This window comes from Phragmites australis, chromosome 3, assembly GCF_958298935.1.
Source record: "Phragmites australis chromosome 3, lpPhrAust1.1, whole genome shotgun sequence".
Lineage (NCBI taxonomy): Eukaryota > Viridiplantae > Streptophyta > Magnoliopsida > Poales > Poaceae > Phragmites > Phragmites australis.
The window spans coordinates 11023848-11042968 of record NC_084923.1 but is presented as its reverse complement, the minus strand read 5'-3'; the positions used below and the strand labels follow the sequence as shown (position 1 = coordinate 11042968).

Below are 19121 nucleotides of genomic sequence, written 5' to 3'. Positions count from 1 at the left end.
TTAAGATCTTTTGTGATTTTTTTTTTCAAAAATATTGTTGTTTGCATCATATTTTATGAGGAGGAATTTTAAAAAAATAAAAAAGTTAAAACGTGCGGCTCAGTTATTAATTCATGTTAAGTAAAAGTTTAACATGCAAATATATTTTTCTTGCGTAGGATTTTTAAAATTGATTTCACTTTATTTAGAGTTTTATTAATTTCTCCATAATTTTTACAAAGTTCACAAGCATAAAGTGAATATGTTAATAAACAGTACTGTAATTATTTTTTCATGTCTAATATTATTTTTCCTACATAAAGCATATTATATATAAACTAATAAAAGTGATTTCACTAATTTTGGAGGTGTGATCGGTCCGTTATGAATTATAGTCACAATATATTTACACAATTTTGCATGTTACAATAAATAATTCATGAGTACATGTATTCTTAAAAGACATATGATCATGTAAGAAGACTAACAGAATTAGTTTTATGATTTTTGGATTAGCAAAGAGTAAACTATGTATTTAACTTGGTTTAGTAAATCCATTTTCTCATAGAAAATTTTTAACTTTTTTTATGAGTATAAGTACTTTCAGCATGTAGATCATATTATAAGAAAACCAACAAAAATTGTTTCACTTGATTTGAAACTCAGATGAATTAGTTATTGATTTTACAAGATTGAGCCAATTTTTGAGTTTTTTTTTAATTTCATTGAAAATCGAGAAAACCGCTGGATAAATCGAGAAAACTGAGCGGTTACTGACAAAATTGAACGGTTACCGATAATAAAAAAATTTGAAAAAATCGCTCGATAAATCAAGAAAATCGCTCGATAATCGGTCCGATTCGACCGGCTACCGAATGTAGAATCTAGTTTTTTTTTTTCCTAATTTCAAATTTTAGCAAATAAATTTTATACAAATTTCAACCGAATTTCGAGCGATTATCGCGATAACCGCATATTTTCGGTTACCGTTTACAAAACGGTAAGTAAAATCCTGGTGAGTAGCATATTATGAATCATCTAGTTATTATGTGTTTTTTTAAACAAAAAAACAATGCATCTAAATGATCTTCAAAACGACTTTCTTCAGTCCCTGTCCCAGATATGTTTCCTTTTCGTCAAATCACATTTCCGAGTATGTTAATCATTGTAAAACATGCGGAACACCGTCAAATTTCAATGTTTTTTAAGAGGTAGGCAGATCCAGCTCTGGAAAAACACAACGCAGATATATCAGGCATAAATAACTCATGGGCTTCTTAGTATGCGTAGGGTCCCAGATGGTTGACCCTGCCTTTTAGTTTGCTATAAATGAACTAAAAACTTCCTCATCCATTTTCTGGATTCCTTATACAAACAAATGTATTAAAGAGAGTCAAAGAGTAACATAAGGTTCAAACTATTGGTAAAAGCTTTATCGCACTCACACTTTACTTTTCTTTCACATAGGCTATGGTTTTATTCATTTTGCTCACTCTTCTTTTTCTGCCTATTGGCACATAAGATTTTTTGGAGGATTGAGGGGCGGCTCCTTGGGTTTCATGCGTTGGAAGACCCTGAAGCGAAGAGTCTCCCGATCGCGACGAGGCCGAGGACCCAGCTCGTGGACTGTAGTCCAAGGCAAGCACGAGGCGCAGCTTCCTCAGGTCGTTCTGCCGGTCGGTTACGTGGCGCAGGGACACAAGAAAGAACTGCACACACGGAATCGCTGAAGCCGCGTACCGCTCTAGCTTTCACCTCCGAATAAATGAGCTGGAACCCACTTTCTTACAGCGGGGATACTTACGTGGTCTCCTGAAAGCTGCCTTTTGGAAGAACTTTGGTGGGTCGCTGCTCGTCCTGGAACAGTAGAACTACCACCGCTGCTCCTTGTTCAGGCCTTGCAGGAGATCATGGTGCAAGGAAGCACCATGCGTCCACCTGGTATAACGTCACTTTTCTCACGCATAGGGATAGCAATTTCTCACGTCGGGTCGAGTCTCTGCAGGTTTTAGATTTTATAGGAGCAGGTTCGGATGAAAAAATAGCTCTGCGAAGCTATCAGGTCGGGTTGGGGTCTCAACTCGGATCAGGTTTGAGCTCGGATCTGTTTTTTCACCTGTAGGTGTCACCCGAAACCCCGTTCACCCAGCACCCGCGCCTGCCTTGCCCTGATCGCCCGTCATGCTGCACCTTGCTCACCTGTGCCGCTCTCCCACTATCGGGTTTCGGGTTGTTCTGTCGGGTTTTGGGTTCTCGACAGGGCCAGGGGCGAGGATAGTTTTGTGCCCGATTTTGATTTCAGGTTCGGATCAGGTTTAGCAAGTCGGGTTTCGGGTTCAAGTTCGTTCCAGCAAAATTCGGTGGGGTAGACTCGTTGCTATCTCTACTCACGTCAGGAGTATTTGATACAGCTCCAACTTCAAGAATCTTTTGTGATCATCATCATTAATTCTAGTTTTTTTAATTAGAGATGTGAGCCGATTGAATGCATTTAGTTTAGACATCTTATTATTATTATAGGCTGAAAATAGTTATTTAAATTATTTTATTTTATTATAAAAAAATCTTGTACAGATCTCGAAGCTAAATATTTTTTTAATAGATCTTGCACACACGGAATCGCTGGAGCCGCGTACCAGTCAGCGTTCACCTCGAATAAATGAGCTGGAACCCACTTTCTTACAGCGGGGATACTTACGTGGTTGTCTCCTGAAAGCTGCCTTTTGGAAGAACTTTGGTGGGTCGCTGCTCCTCCTGGAACAGTAGAACTACCACCGCCTGCACTACCGAAATCTGAAGGTTTGCCGAGTGTTTTATTCTTTGCCGAGTGCATTTTATCGTGCACTCGGCAAACGACCCCCCACGCCTAGTGCCGCACGAAAGTACTCGGCAAATAATTAGGCACTCAGCAATTTAAAGAATATACACTCGGCAAAGAATAGCACTTGGCAAATTCAACAAAATACACTCGGCAAAGTCGGGCACTCGGCAAACATCACGCCATGTGTCCCTCCGGTCGTAATTTGATGGCACGTCCCTCCTTTGCCGAGTGTCGTCTAACGGACACTCGGCAAACATTTCTTATTTTATTTTTTTAGGACACGAAAATATTTTTCTCTTTTATTTTCTTTTTGTTTTCTTTTGTTCTCTTTTCTTTTCTTTCCCCCTATCTTTCCATGTTAAAAATTGGTATTTTTCTGGATCCGTTTGCAATTTTTATGTCATTAAGTGCATTTCTAGGTTTTTAATGAATATAAGTCAAATTTGTATTGCAAGTACATGAAATAATGGAAAAAAAATGGATAGAAAAATCATATTTATGTTGTTGAGTCTATTTTTAGGCCTTACCCAAGAAATGAAAAGAAATTTGAAACATCTGGGTGGCAACACTTGACCACCAACATGTAGCTTATTGGTTTTTTAATTGTAAAAAAAGCAAACAAAATCTGAAAAATATAAGACTTGCCATGGTGTCATGATATGATACGTAGAGGCTATGGTAAAAATTTGAGAATGTTTTGCAAAAGTTGTCACGTACGATGCTTAGAAACCGAAGCATCTCCGAGAAAGGATCGTGGTTTCAAAACGGAACGGATCAAGTTTGAAGTCGAAGTGACGATTGAATCATCGTTTGACCTTGAAACTTTTTCTACACTCAACATATAATATAGCATATTTCATGTTAAAATTTGGTATTTTTCTGGATCCGTTTGCAATTTTTAATTCATTAAGTGCATTTCTAGGCTTTTAATGGATATAAGTCAAATTTGTACTGCAAGTGCATGTAGTAATGGAAAAAAAATGGGTAGAAAAATTATATTCATGTTGTTGCGTCTATTTTTAGACCTTACTCAAGAGATGGAAAGAAATTTGAAACACCTGGGTGGCAACACTCGACCACCAACATGTAGCTTACCGTGGTGTCAAAAAAATAAATAGATGAAAAGAAAAAAACATAAAACAAATAAAATAAAGAAAGAAAAAACATAGAAGTAAAGAAAAACTAAACAACACTTTTGAAAAAAAAAACATTCTTAAAAAAATCAGTTTTTTACCGAGTGTCCGTGTTTTAACACTCGGCAAACAATGAAATAATTTTTTTCCCGTGACCGCGCCTTTTTTTCGTCGGCCGCGCCTTTTTTTTTCCGGCTGCGCATTATTCATTCGTTCCCCTTCCAATCTCGGACGCGCCTTTCTTTCTCTTCCGACCAGGTGGTGCAGACAGCGGCGGCGGGGTGCCGCTCCTTAGTCGGCGCGGCGCAGAGCCCCGAAGGACGGAGGCGGTGCTCCAGCAGGGGTGCGGCCGTCGAGCGAGGTGGCGAGCGGGCGGAGCTGCGGCCGAGCGCGGCGGTCCAGCGGATGGTGTCGCTGCATCCGGCAGCCCGCAATGTCGCACCCCTGCCTCACCTCACGCCCCGTGCTCTCAGGTCTCAGCTCTGCATCTCCGCCGCCGCTGTCTACCGAGGAGGCGAGGGGCCGACTCGCCGTCGCCTGGTTCTGGATCCAGGAGGCACCGAGGCAAGAGCCCCATCCGCTGAGTGGCCGCCGCGCTTCGCTTCTCCACTTCTCCAGTAAACGCCTGCCCGTGAGGCCGTGACCGTCCGTGACTCCGTGAGCTCATGAGGCGTGAGGTGAGGCCGTGACCCCAGCCCCCAAGAGTCCCTAAGATATCAAGTTATCAACAAGCAGATAAATCAAAGCTCAATAGCTCATCATATGAACTCCGAACTCGGCCCTAAGCCCCTAATTTTATATCATGTTCATAGTATAAGTAGAGATTTAGAGTTACTCAAAGTCTCAACTCTCAATCCCACCTTTTGTTGCAGGAAAATATATTGCAAGCTCTAGTATAACTGACGAAGATAGAAGAATTGCAACTCTTAGATTATTTGTATCATGCTCTCAGAGTCTCAGGTCTCAGCTATTTGCCTATTTGCGGAATTGATGCAATGACTGAATGGCATTGACAGAGGTATCTTAAATTCTGAAACTGTCCGTTGAGACCTGAAACTGTTTGCAGAACAAGAAGGATGTGTGATTGACTTGGCCAGGAAAAGGGGTAAGTCAGTAAATCAATGGCCAATTTGCTCGTACCTTCTTCAAGAACATCACAGACTAAGAGCCTGTTCTGAGCTTGTGATGTCTCAGTGTTTTTTGCAGGCGATGTGCGTGACGATGAGTTGTTGGTGATGACCCTTACTCTATTGTGGGCATCCAGAAGCTTCATCCTTAGCTAAGTTAGTTTCGTTGGAGAAAGAGCACCAGCCTGCAGGAACCTCAGAGCTGTAAGTCATTCTCCATGAAAGCTCTAACTTGTAAGATATTGCAATTCAAAGTGGTAACTATTGCAAAAAACCTTGGCAAATATGTTAGACAATATTTAATTTACCCCAAAGGGCATCTTCATTCAGTAGAAGTAGGAGATGTCAGCCATTGTTGAAATTTAGTGGAAGGGGTACTGCTTTTTCTCAGCCAGGAAAAGTGTAAAAGAAAATGCTGCAAAAATAGTGAAATCATCACCTTCACCATGCAAAATGCCAGGATGTACTGCAATCGGCACCAAATTCTTCAGAATTAATACTCTAGCTAGGTGAATGCTAAATGGGTGACAGAATGTGATTTATAAATTTTTCAGACATGAGGAGATTCCTTGTTCAATCTATGAGAAACAATGGTGGCGCTAGCGGAAGCAGTGAAAATCAGATAACTCAAGGAAGCACAAATATACCACAAGGTGAAAATCGAAATTTTAATATTTGAATGTTACTTTATTAATTAGAGCATATTTTTATTAATAAAATATTGCTCTAAAAGTCCGCCCAGGCTGTCTGAAAGCCCTAGGTCCGCCACTGGCTGCAGGTGCTCATGGATCGATCTTCATCTCTGTGTTTGTGTGTTTTTTTATCCGGTTATGTCTTTAGGCATAGGCTCCACATTTGATTCCTTGTCTGTTTTGTAGGGAACATGAGTCCCCGTCTGCCTCAAGGAATCGCTGAAATGGATAGAGAATTTGAGGAGTTGGCCGCCGATGCAACCATGGCTGGAAGGGAGCAACTGACCATTGCGACAAGTACTATTCTTTCCGAATCCTATTGTCTTGACTAAGTTCATTAAATATTGCAAGCTGATGACTGCAATATGTGGCATCAAAGGAAATTAGGATAATACCATGCAGTTCAAATACTGATAATCTTGCTTAATCTGATTCTGATTGATTACATAATTCTGTTAAATCCTGTAATTATGGTTCTGTTTCTTCTAGATGCAATATCAATTTCTGCAGATGCATGGTGTCAATGTAATTATGGTTGTTGACTTCCATTTTTCTCCATTCCCAAACATATATATGCTGTTGGCTGTTCCTTTGTTTCTACACAATCAGATTGCATTGCAATAAGTTTTCTGATGTTAATTAACTATAAGCTTGTGGTAACCTGACTTTTCATTCTGTTGTCTGTTCCTTTGTTTTTACACAATCAGAAAAGTTGGTTGCAATCATGTAGAAAGGGCATCACAAAAAAGCCCAAACATTTCTGGCAAAGGTAATCCAAGTTCTTTTTTCAAAACTTGGGCACTGAACAATAGGAAATTATGTCTCCTTGTCAATCTGTAGTTTACTGCATTTTCCTTATGCTATTTTACACATGTTTCGTTGCTTGAAGTAATTTTTACTCAGTTGGGTTTCCTTTCTTTTCAGGTTTACATGTATGGAAGATCTCCTTGTAGCAGTTGTTAATGTCTAGAATGTACTGTATATGATCCTTTTCTAGTGCTCAAATGTGATACCCATCATGTCCTATGTAAGCTATGTAAACATGAATGTGCTATGTAAACATGAATGTGAAGTTGTATTTGTCAAAGTTGAATCTGGATGTGATGTATCTGCCTTGTCTAGTGAATTTCGAATTTATTATGTGATGGTATGAAATGCAGTGATATATATATATATTGTTTTGAATTGTAGCGATTTTTGGAAACGAAATATATATATATATATATATATATATATATATATATATATATATATATATATATATATATATATATATATATATATATAACTCTTTGCCGAGTGTAAACACTCGGCAAAGAGTAAGGGTTTGCCGAGTGTATTACTTAGACACTCGGCAAACCGGCCGTTACGGCCCTGCTGCCGTTTAGTCGCTTTTTTTTGCCGAGTATCGGATTCAACTCTCGGCAAAGAGTTTGCCGAGTGCGCGATAGAAAACACTCGGCAAACAGCTGTTTGCCGGCACTGTGTACGCCGACAGCTATTTGCCGAGTGTTACACTCGGCAAACACTTTGCCGAGTGTTTTTAAGCCTTCGCCGTGTGCCCTAGGCACACGGCAAAGTACCGAAATCCGGTAGTGCTGCTCCTTGTTCAGGCCTTGCAGGAGATCATGGTGCAAGGAAGCACCATGCGTCCAGCTGGCAGAATATCACCCTTCTCACGCCATATTTGATAGAGCTCTAACTTCAATTTTTTTAATGATAATTATTAATTCTATTTTTTAATTAGAGATGTGAGAAGATTAAATGCATTTAGTTTAGATATTTTATTCTTATTTTAGGCTGAAATGGTTATTTAAATTATTTTATTTTATTATACAAACTTCAAATTTTGTATAGATCTCAAAGTTAACATTCTGCCAAACAGAATAACTGATTGGACATGCTACCTTGGTTGTACCATGCAAGGTCGGACTAACGGCCCATGCTAGGGCCTCTAATACGGGTTCGGTCCAAAGCACTTAGGGATACCACTCCCTTAAACCCAATTAGCACCTTATAAGACCATATTCTTAGGATCTCTTATGTCTTTTGTATCAGTCTCTAAATTAAGTAGCTGATACACATAATATAATAATTATGGCATCACAGTCATACATCGTACATAAAAATATTAAGGTTACATAGTACAAAAGATCTTCTTCGAACCACACGGTACATTACAAACCTGACATACCGGTCATCAAAAGCACAGTGGAACAACTACCCAAAGCCACATATAGCTAGGGTGTGAACACGATCACTAATCTACTACTCATCTGCGCCTTCGGCTTCCGCGAAGTTGGTATCTGCTTCCTCATTTGAATGGTAGCAAGAATGAGTACGGAATATACTCAGCAAATCATATACTACTTAAAGATATTTGATAGATACATAAAGAATATCTCAAGGACAAGGCTTTATGGTTTATTTTTAAGCGTAAATCAGTTTCATGTAAATATTCAATTGATTATCTACTGTTAACTTTAAAAACAGTCTAAACAAGATACCAAGATATATCTAGAGGGTTTTTGTCCTCGGATGAGCTCTACCTCACTCCACAGTCCCTATTATTATGTCTGATGTACCTCTGTTACCACACAACTTCTGACGGATCGAATCAACAACCTTATCACATGAACATCTAGTCCACACACCCACTCATCAAGACATACTCACTCCCCAAGTCTAACTAAGTGAGGTCATTTCTTTGCATGTCCATGATTGTGGATATGACTATTCAAATAGATTTATACTATACAGAGGTTGTACACTCTACTCGCGCGATATGCTCAGTCTCCAACCGTTACAAGCAAACAAGCGAATCATACTAAGACATTTCAATCATCTTTCCTTGCTAAACTCTACTACAAGACATACCAAGTACCTGAGACCTTGTACCCAATGTCATACTCATAAGCTTTTGTAATATGCTTGGTCTGCAACACCCAAGTAACACGCCAGATAATCACTTAGATCCTAGGTGAGCACCTGACCCTTCTAATAGGATGCCTAGCTCGGTCGGGAGAGAAAATTCAAGTCCTACCCGTACAGAACGTCTGGTTGCATTGGATGACTTAGTATGACGACACAATGATTTGGTACTTATACAGTCAGGACAGACATCTTCAACTGGCAATGGATACCATAAAGATAACTCAAGCCCCTATAAGTATCCTCTACCGGAGGATTACCCTACTTGCGCTCGCTAAAACAGTTTTTACTCATTTTACACATCACATGTCATATCTCACACCATATCAAGGATTCCACATCACCAAAGATTTATAGCATATGAGTTGAATTGATTAAACAATTAAACGATATCTCGGAAGAGATGTATTCCATAGCGACATCTCCAAATAGATATATTTTATCCTAAGCATGCTTGATATCAAGACGTCGCCCAACATTAATATAGATAACGATAGATAGATCTTAGTGTAATATGCATTCTGAATAATGACATTTAAGACATGTTAATTGTTTGTAAGATTTAACTACTAAAAACAGTTAAAATAGCGCAATACATAGCATATGCGATAATAAGTCATGTTATAAGATGATCAATTAAATTATTAAAAACGTGGGCTCAACATGATAAAAGAGATAGAACTTGCCTTCTTTAAAGTCTTCTTCTAACTCTTGGTTGAAGTCAAAATCCTCCTGTCTCCGCGAAATCCTCCTGGTTATATAAACACGATTACAATTAATAACAACCTATACTAGAAAAGAATCAAATAACACCAAATAAAATACCAAATGAGCCATAATGAATATCACACTATGATAGAATCATATATCTTGAATTTACATGAAAGAATTGCAAAAGTCAGAGTCAGAACAGAGAAATTACGACACCCGAAAAGTTTACCTTAAAATTAAATAAAAATTATGAAATAGTACTATTCATAGGTGGGCCCACTAAATAGTGATGTGGGCCCAACGTACAGTGCTAGGGTGGACCGGGCTGCACAACACTTGGGCCGAATGCATTAGGTTGGCCAATCGGGCTCGACTGGTTAGTGGGCTGAGTTAGGTAGGCCGGCCTAAGGAGAAAGTGTCCTTGGCCACTGGGTCGCGCAGGGAGGCCTGCCCGCCACAGCTAAGCCGGGTGCTGGCCTGGCTAGCTAGGCGGTGCGACGCAACCAGGCGCCCGGGAGGAGCACGCGCTGTTAGCTGGGTAGAGCGGAGCAAAGTGTGCGCCGACGGTGGGGATTCACGGCTAAGCTTCGCCGGATGATTCACCGGAGAGGGGGAGGGTGAGCCTAAGCGCGTCTAGGGCTTGCTGTTGGGGAACTCGCCTAGGGGCACCTCGACGTCGCCCGAGCCTTAGAACGGGCCCAGAACGACACTGGAGAAGAGCGACGGTGCACAGAAAACGGCAGCATCTCCCCTGTACTACGTGTGTCCCACCTGCACAGCAAAAGAGGCCTAACAGCCTGGGGATCCTTGGCATGAAGGCCAGCTCATGCAGATGGAGGATGTATGTCGGCGGCGAGAAGCTCACCGGCACGGTGTGCTTGGCCACTGGCCGAGGGCTGCCGCGTGAAGGCGGGCTCTACCTACCCTAGCCGCTACATAGAAGTAGGGAGTGAGGAACGGGGAGGCTCATCGAGCTCAGGGCAGCGAATGGTGATCGGTGGTGAGGGATGCAAGTGGCGGCGAGGCGGGTAGCGTGGCGAGCTTGTTTCGCGCCCCGTGCTTCTCCCGATTCCATATGCTCCTCCGCGGTCCCTTCGCGCTCCTGGTGACGGCTCGGCAGCGGTGGCGAGCAGAGCGAAGCGGCGGCTCAACTTGGACGACGGCTCGCAACGGCTATGGTGAGGGGGGGGGGGAGGGTGTTAGCCTATAATCCCGTTGCGATATTTCCTAGCTTGTTTTGATATTTTCTGTTAAGAGGCTTGCAGCGTGCGCATGTACACGACTTTGGCCTCGCCCTCGTTTCTCTGTTGCGTAGAAGTAGGCAGCCAGGATTGCTTCGTGGGATGGCACGCCTCAAGCAATCATGGCGACATTGTAGGGAAGAGGAGTGAGTGGCTGTGGGATGGCGCAGCCGGCATACTCGGTCCAACGCCGCAAACTTAGCCGGAGTTAGTTGTAAACACAGAATATATAGGAAGGAAGAAGAACATGAAGAGAGAACGTTGAGCACTGCAGAAACACTTGTCTCTCTCGCGCACTTTCTCATCAGCTCGACCTCAGTTTCCTCATTCGGCAACAACAAGTGGCATCAGAGCCTTGATCAAGTTCTGGCGGCATGGTTGATGATGGAGAGAAGTCGCAGTTCGGTAAGTCACCGGTTGCATCTCGATCTGGCGGCTCACGCACTCCTCCGCACACATGTCCTATAAGCTGTGGGCGGAGCTGGACAAGGCGAGGCAGGGAGCTGCAGGTGGTGAAGGAGCCCACGGGCTCTGCCTCCTACCCGATGCTCACTCGGACGAATTACACCGAGTGGGCGATCCTGATGTGCGTGAGCATGCAAGCGCAGGGCATCTGGGAGCCTGTCAAGCATGGTGCCGTCACCGAGCGAGAGGACAGGAGCACGCTGGCAGTAATCCTCCGGTCAGTGCCACCGGAGATGATGCGCGTCATCGCCACGAAGGACAACGCTCGGGACGCGTGGAACGTCATGCGTACGATGTGCATGGGTGTGGAGCGCGTGCGGGAGGCTAGGGCGCAGAAGCTGCGTCACGAATTTGAGAACCTGGCGTTCAAAGATGGTGAGTCAGTCGAGGACTTCGCGCTACGTCTCTCGGGGCTCGTCATTGACCTGCAGGTGCTCGGGGACCAAATCGACGACGAGCGCGCCGTCAAGAAATTCCTGCGCCTCGTACTGCCTCGGTACGCGTAGGTGGTGATCTCCATCGAGACGCTCGTGGACCTGAGCACTCTCTCGATTGAGGAGCTCACGGGTCAGCTGCTCGCCGTCGAGGAGCGCTTCGCCGAAGGAGGCGAGGGCGCATGCGGCGCTCGCTTGCTCCTTACTAAAGAGGAGTGGCAGGCGTATCAAGCTCGCCGCGAGGGTGGCGAGGGCTCATCCGGCGGAGGCGGCAAGTCACGCGGACGGGGCAAGTGGAGGCCCCAGAACGAGCTGACCGGAAGTGGAGGAAGCGGCGGCGGCAACCGTGGCAAGCCGCTGCGTCGAGAGGGCAAATGCCACAACTGTGGCATCCCGGGCCATTGGCAAAAGAGTGCCGCAAGCCGCGACGCGATCGTGAACGGCGCGAGGAGGACAACCTCGTGCAAGGACAAGAGGACGCGCTCGCTCTCCTGCTAGCGGTGGCCGGCGACGTCACCACCACGCTGGACCCGACGCCTGCACCATCAATGGCAACGATGGCTGCCATGGCAGCACCTCCTGTCGCCGCGGCAGGAGCTGGCGAAGAGCGCGTATACCTGAATGAGGAGCGCGTCATCCCGGTGTCGTCCGTCGATGATCGCTGGTACCTTGATACATGTGCTAGCAACCACATGACTGGGATGCGATCTATGTTCACAACCCTCGACGAGCACGTGTCAGGTACGGTAAAATTTGGCGATGGCTCGGCGATTGACATACAGGGTCGGGGATCCGTATTGTTCGTATGCAAGAACGGTGAGCACAGGGTGCTGACCGAGGTGTACTTCATACCTCGGCTCCGGAGCAACATCATTAGCATCGGGCAGCTGGACGAAATTGGCGTGAAGACGGTGGTCAAGGAAGGCATAATGTGCCTCTTCGATCGGCAGCGGACCGTGCTGGCGCACGTGAGACGGATGCCAAACCGCCTCTACTCCGTCTCCCTTGGCCTGACGATGCCGGTTTGCCTACTAGCGCAGGCAGGGGACGCGGCGTGGCGCTGGCACGCCCGCTATGGGCATCTACACTTCCGCGCCCTGCACAATCTCGTCGCCAAGGACATGGTCATCGGCATGCCAGCAATCGACCGCATCGAGTAGTTCTGCGAGGGGTGCGCTCTTGGGAAGCAGCACCGAGCGCCGTTCCCGCGCGCTACGACGTATCGTGCGGAGGGGCGGCTGGAGCTCACGCACGGCGATCTCTGCGGGCCAATCAGTCTGGAGACCCCGGGAGGTAACAAGTACTTCCTCCTCATCGTTGACGACGCTAGTCGATACATGTGGGTGGAAGTGGTCAGGTCAAAGGACGAGGCACTAAAATTCTTCAAGAAAGTGAAAGCCCTCGCGGAGAATGAGCTCGGCCTGAAGATGAAGGCATTCAGGACAGATCGCGGCGGCGAGTTTAACTCCGTCGAGTTCGCCGACTTCTGCAACAAGCACGGGGCCTGCCGCCACACTACCGCACCTTATTCGCTGCAACAAAATGGGGTGGTAGAATGGCGGAACCAAACCGTCGTGGAGATGGCCCAGAGTCTGCTGAAAAGCATGGCCGTGCCGGCCGTGTTCTGGGCAGAGGCGGTCAAGGCGGCAGTGCACATCCTCAGTCGCTCACCGACGCGCAGCCTGCGCAGCATCACCCCGTACGAGGCTTGGCACAAGCGGAAGCCCAACGTGAGCTACCTGCGCACGTTTGGATGTGTCGCCCACGTGAAGAACGTCGGGCCCGGTGTGAAGAAGCTCGACGACAGGTCCACGGCGATGGTCTTCATCGGCTACGAGGACGGAGCGAAGGCCTACCGCATCTACAACCCCACTACACGCCGTCTCTATATCACCAGAGACGTGGCCTTCGAGGAGGATCGTCGGTGGGACTGGGAGTCCGACGGTGACATGACAGTGAGCAGCGACTCTTTCACGGTGGTGTACTCCACTGATGCCATCACGCCAGCCTACGCGGTGACCACCGCTCCCTCGAGCAACGTAGCCACAGCAGGAACGCGAGCTGTGACATCCAGTGCGATAGCACCTGATGACACTGTACCAGCCACACCGATGCCCGGTCTGCAGGAGCCGGGGGGTGATGGCATTGTCTTCGTGACTCCGCCCACCGGCGGGACGTCCGACTTAGAAGGCGTGCCGCAGAGGTACCGCGACATCTACGAGGTGACCGAAGCGGCGCCACCGTGCACCATTGAGTACAGCGGGCTATGTCTCCTCGCCGCCGAGGAGCCCGTAAGCGTCAAGGCGGCACTGTCGGAGCCATCGTGGAGAAAAGCAGTGGAGGAGGAGATGGAGTCCATCCTCGACAACCAGACATGGGAGATGGTCGCGCTCCCTGCCGGTCACCGCGCTACTGGACTTAAGTGGGTCTTCAAAGTGAAAAAGGACCCCGCCGACAATGTGGTGAAGCACAAGGCTCGCTTGGTCACAAAAGGATATGTGCAGCGTCAGGGCATTGACTTTGAAGAGGTTTTTGCGCTGGTGGCTCGCATGGAGACGGTGCGGCTACTGCTTGCTCTGGCGGCGCACTGCGGATGGCAAGTCCATCACATGGACGTCAAAAGCGCGTTCCTCAACGGGGACCTCGCCGAGGAGGTCTACGTACACCAGCCGACGGGCTTCATCAACGCCGGTAGCGAGGACAAGGTGCTCAGGTTAAGGAAGGCGCTGTACGGGCTCCGCCAAGCGCCCCGCGCCTGGAACGCCAAGTTGGACGCCTCCTTGGTGTCGCTCTGTTTTGAGAGATGCCCCCTCGAACACGCTCTGTATAAGAGAAGGGGAGCGGACTCGTTTCTCCTTGTCGGCATCTACATCGTCGACCTGGTGATCACCGGCATCGACATTGCGGACACCGACGTCTTCAAGGTATAGATGCATGATCTGTTCCAGATGAGCGATCTCGGTCCTTTGTGCTATTACCTAGGGATCGAGGTGCGTCAGGAGCCTGGCAAGATCACACTCTGCCAGGGAAGCTACGCCGAGAAAATTCTCGAGACCGCAGGCATGGGGAGCTGCAATCCATGCCACACGCCGGTGGAGACAAGGCTCAAGCTCGGGAAGCACAACGGCGGCGACGCGGTCGACGCCACCCATTACCGCAGCGTCATCGGGAGCTTGCGGTATTTGGTGAACTCACGCCCGGACATCGCATATGCAGTGGGGATCGTGAGCCGGTACATGGAGGCGCCGGGAGTGCAGCATTGGGCGCTGGTGAAGCAAATCCTGCCCTACGTGCGCGGGTTATCAAGCAAGTAATGAAAGCTACTAGCTATATACATTGGTTTCACAGCAGGGTGCTTTCGAGGACCTGGCGACAACTCTCTCTGGACGGTAGGGGAACCCCAGTGAAATCCGGCTACGGGTGCGTCTACCGTGCGAGGTTGTCAGAACCGGCGTTGATCGGCTACAGCGACAGTGATCATGCCGGCGACGTCGATGATCGCAAGAGCACGACGGGGACGTTGTTCTTCCTCGGCTCAAGCGTCATCACCTGGGCCTTGCAGAAGCAGAAGATCGTGGCGCTATCTTTGTGCGAGGCGGAATATGTTGCAGCTGCAGTAGCTGCCTGCCAAGGACTCTAGCTCAGTCGCCTGCTCGTCGAGATAAGAGGAGGAGAACCGGCAAAGTTCAGGCTTCGCGTGGACAACAAATCGGCGATCGCGCTCTGCAAAAATCCAGTGCATCATGCGCAGAGTAAGCATATTGACGTCTGATACCATTTTATTCGTGAGTGCATTGAGTCAGAGAAGTTGGATGTGGATCACGTCGGCACTGATCTTCAGTTAGCTGACATTCTAACCAAAGGGCTCGAGCATGTCAAGTTCGTCGAGATGAGGCAAAAGCTTGGAGTCGAAGAAGTAAAGCCAAAGCAACATGATTAGGGGGGGGGGTGAATCGTTAGCCTATAATCCCGTTGCGATATTTCCTAGCTTGTTTTGATATTTTCTGTTAAGAGGCTTGTAGCGTGCGCATGTACATGACTTTGGCCTCGCCCTCGTTTCTCTGTTGCGTAGAAGTAGGCAGCCAGGATTGCTTTGTGGGATGGCACGGCTCAAGCAATCATGGTGACATTGTAGGGAAGAGGAGTGAGTGGCTGTGGGATGGCGCAGCCGGCATACTCGGTCTAACGCCGCAAACTTAGCTGGAGTTAGTTGTAAACACAAGATATATAGAAAGGAAGAAGAACAGGAAGAGAGAACGTTGAGCACTGCATAAACACTTGTCTCTCTCGCGCACTTTCTCGTCAGCTCGACCTCAGTTTCCTCATTCAGCAACAACAGGGGCAGGGGGGGAGAGATGGAGGGCTGGGAGCTCTATAGCGAGGGAGAGAGACGGAGGTGAGACGTGCGGCTCGGAGATCAGGACGGCGGCGGCTACTAGAAATTGCGCGACGTGGGTGGCAGTGCGGCCACCGGCCAACGCGTATGGCGGACGCCGAAATTGTGGTGTCAGGTGACTTGCTCGTGCGGTGGCAGTGAGACCAGAGAGAGAGAAAGAGAGAGAGAGCGAAAGCGCGGAGAGAGTATCGGAGAGGGGCATAGAAGTATCCGCCGCTTTAGTTGCGGGAGGAGAAATCGGTGACAGCGGTGCGAACTCGGACAGCGCGAGCTGGAGGAGGAGGAAGGGTCTGGGCGCGGGGTCCGCGTGTCGGTGAGTGAGAAGCGTCAGCGAGGTGGGCAGCGCTGGCGCGCGTGTGCGTTGGGCCGGGCGAGCTCGTGACCTGGGCTGACACACGGAGAAATGGGCTAGGGAAAATGGTTGCGTCCCACGTGTTCGGGGGAGGGGAGAGGGAGACTGGGCCACGGAATTGGGCTGCGCAGAAGAGAAAGAGAAGGAAGGCGGCCCGAGAAGAATAAAAAAGATTTTGGATTTGATTTAGGGTTGATTCAGATAGAGATATTTGCATTTGGATTTGGAATTTTGGTTTGGTATTAATTCAAATAAGATTATTTGAATTTTAATTTGGATTCTAAGCCCTGACTTTTTGGGAGAGGTTTTGAATTCAAAATAATTGAATTTAATTTGGATTTCTGTTGATTTGAATCTAAGAAATATATTTGAATTTGAGAGATATCCACATTCAAATCTCCATCCAAAGAATCATAAATACAAATAAACCAAAATTCATATGATTTGAATTACTAAAGGAATTAATTCATAAATAAATTTGACTCATTTTGATATACTTGGTCAAAATAATATATTTAAATATATACATACAAGTATATATATATATATATTCAAATGTATATTTATTGACTTTATACTGTTTTAAATAATTAGATATTTTAAAATAATTTTTTATTATATTTTAAAATACTAAAACTTAGAATGTTAAAAAAAAGGTCAAAGCCTAGTGCACATGCAGACTTGAGAACGTGTTCATGCCGTGCGGCACCCTGCAACTCTTGCTTAAGTGCTCGGCTAGTCAGCTCCTCCAGGCGACCAGACTCTAGGCTCTAGTTCGACAGGGTCCGTCCCCGTCCGTGGTCACCAGTTTGCACTGCCTGCAATGAAGGCTATGACTGTCGCCCGACCCCGACGTCCCGGCTCCCCTCTACCTCAACCCTAAAGATTGAAGGACGACGATCTGGTGAGCACTGAGAAGCCCCATTCCTTGCTTCCCTCCCACACAAATCAATCCATGCGTCCCTGCCGATTCGCCGGCGCCTCGCCCTTACCGATGGTTCATTGTTGGACTGCTCTTTTGTGTGTTGCAGCGGTGGGCCCTGAGTGAAAATTAGTACCCTTTTGCTTAAATCCCGGGTATGCCACGGTGCCATGCGCCCATGCATGTCCCTTTTGAACTTTCCCGATGACCTGGATCTAGAAACAAATTCTATAATATCATATTTAAAAAGATACTTGTGAGATTCTATTCATATCTTTTATCTCGTGATATAACGATTAGTTTGAAAAGAAGATTGATTGAGTGGATACGTATTATTATATTAGTGAGGGTCTTTAGTAGACTCGAGTGCTATAAAATTTATTTTCATTGAATTCTGTTCTTCCACATACCGCACGTGTGAACCCCCCTCGTTCCTATTTCCGTTCGTGCGTGCTCTGTTCGCTTCCAGGTTATATTTTCCCGACCGCCTCATTTCGGTGGGAGTGTGGGACACCTGCCCATTTCTACTTTCTACGCACTCACAGGAGAAAATGCTCTCAAAATCTCAGAGACGTCCTCAAACTTTCTATCATTCTATGCACTCGCCTTGCTTAGTTGCTTTGTCTTCGCCATATCTACTTCGTTCCTTTCCAGGGTACTTCCAAGTTTCATTTCATCACTTGCATTCTTGCGATCGTGCGCGCTTTACGCCGCGAATAATGAGCTGCACTGGTCGACCGGCCGCCAACCGTCCTACTTTGCAGTTGATTGGTATGCAAGCTTAACAAGGGTCATCCCTAGGTCAAAACTCAAAAGGACTCTATGTATTGTTCAGGAAAAAGAAAACATGTATAATTTCCTGTGTATATATGTGGTCAAAGAGCATGGCAGTACTATATTCGTACAAGCAAAACATGAACAACGGAAGGCTGTACGATCCATCGATATAGTCTTTAATCTATAACTTTGAATATTATTTTTATTAAAATATATTTATAAAATACATTAGATTTGTGATATTGCGAAGTGTTTTAAAAAAACAAATCCACACATACGATTATAAGATTTCCAAACTATTTTTTTTAAATTATTGTTAGTCAAAGTTTTAAAGCTTGACTAAATTTTTTTAACCGACATGTATGGAGTGAGCACGTACTTAGTACAACAAAGCACCGATGCGAGAGCAGTGACATCACTGATTGCCGCGGGAGCACGACACGTAGCTTTCCTGCAGGGCAACTCGTGTGGCGGTAGCAGCGAACGATTTTTGCTGCACTCGCTCGCTCACACGCCGAGACGGTAATCTCACGCCCGCCAGCCCAAAGTCTCGCCGGTCCTATGGCGGTAAAGTAAAACGACTTGCCTGGCTGTCCCTGTTGTTACATGGGGGATGAGTGGCTACGGCACCGTTGGATTACGTTGCCTTGATAACGTACCGGCCACAAAAGGGCACGCGTCTAGCTAGTCCTATCGAGCGAACCGCATGAAAATTACCTGCGGTACAGTACAAGTCACTGGTCAGTGAATCTCCGCAGGTTGCGTGCACTGGTCGTGCTCGCTCGTCCAAAGTTGCTCCACAATCTGGTAGTGAGTACCGACTGATTCATCGCAAATGCTTCGGAGTGTCGTGAGTCGTGACACCATGTACTCCTCCATACCATGCGGCTTACCCGTGTGCTGAAATATACTCCCTTCATATATTTTTATATGATGTTTTAGACAAGTTTGATAAAATTAAGAAAAGTATGAATTAACTCTTTTGCTCTCTATTTCTGTGAAGATTTTGTCTCGCGCGACTCGTGCCTCCATCTTGTTGCGCCCCATTGCTGCCCTGCGCTCTACCCCACCGTGCCCCACCACCGCACGACTCACACCTCCATCCACGAACCCCCTCGGCTTCCATCTCGCCGCGTACCT

The 19121-nt window shown here is 46.6% G+C and overlaps 1 protein-coding gene and 2 long non-coding RNA genes across 3 annotated transcripts; all 3 read left to right on the top strand.

The window, feature by feature from the left end:
- Positions 1–4195: 4195 nt before the first annotated feature.
- Positions 4196–6043, top strand: LOC133910973 (uncharacterized). Its single transcript, XR_009908569.1, has 5 exons — positions 4196–4610; positions 4806–5038; positions 5128–5264; positions 5615–5713; positions 5939–6043. It is a non-coding gene; the product is annotated as an uncharacterized LOC133910973 (long non-coding RNA).
- A 419-nt stretch (positions 6044–6462) lies between these two features.
- Positions 6463–6892, top strand: LOC133910972 (uncharacterized). The gene is made up of 2 exons (XR_009908568.1): positions 6463–6521; positions 6677–6892. It is a non-coding gene; the product is annotated as an uncharacterized LOC133910972 (long non-coding RNA).
- A 7572-nt stretch (positions 6893–14464) lies between these two features.
- LOC133910494 (uncharacterized mitochondrial protein AtMg00810-like) lies at positions 14465–15174 on the top strand. Its single transcript, XM_062352874.1, has 2 exons — positions 14465–14844; positions 14928–15174. The coding sequence occupies exons 1-2, from the start codon at positions 14465–14467 to the stop codon at positions 15172–15174; spliced, it is 627 nt and encodes a 208-aa protein (XP_062208858.1).
- Positions 15175–19121: the final 3947 nt, after the last annotated feature.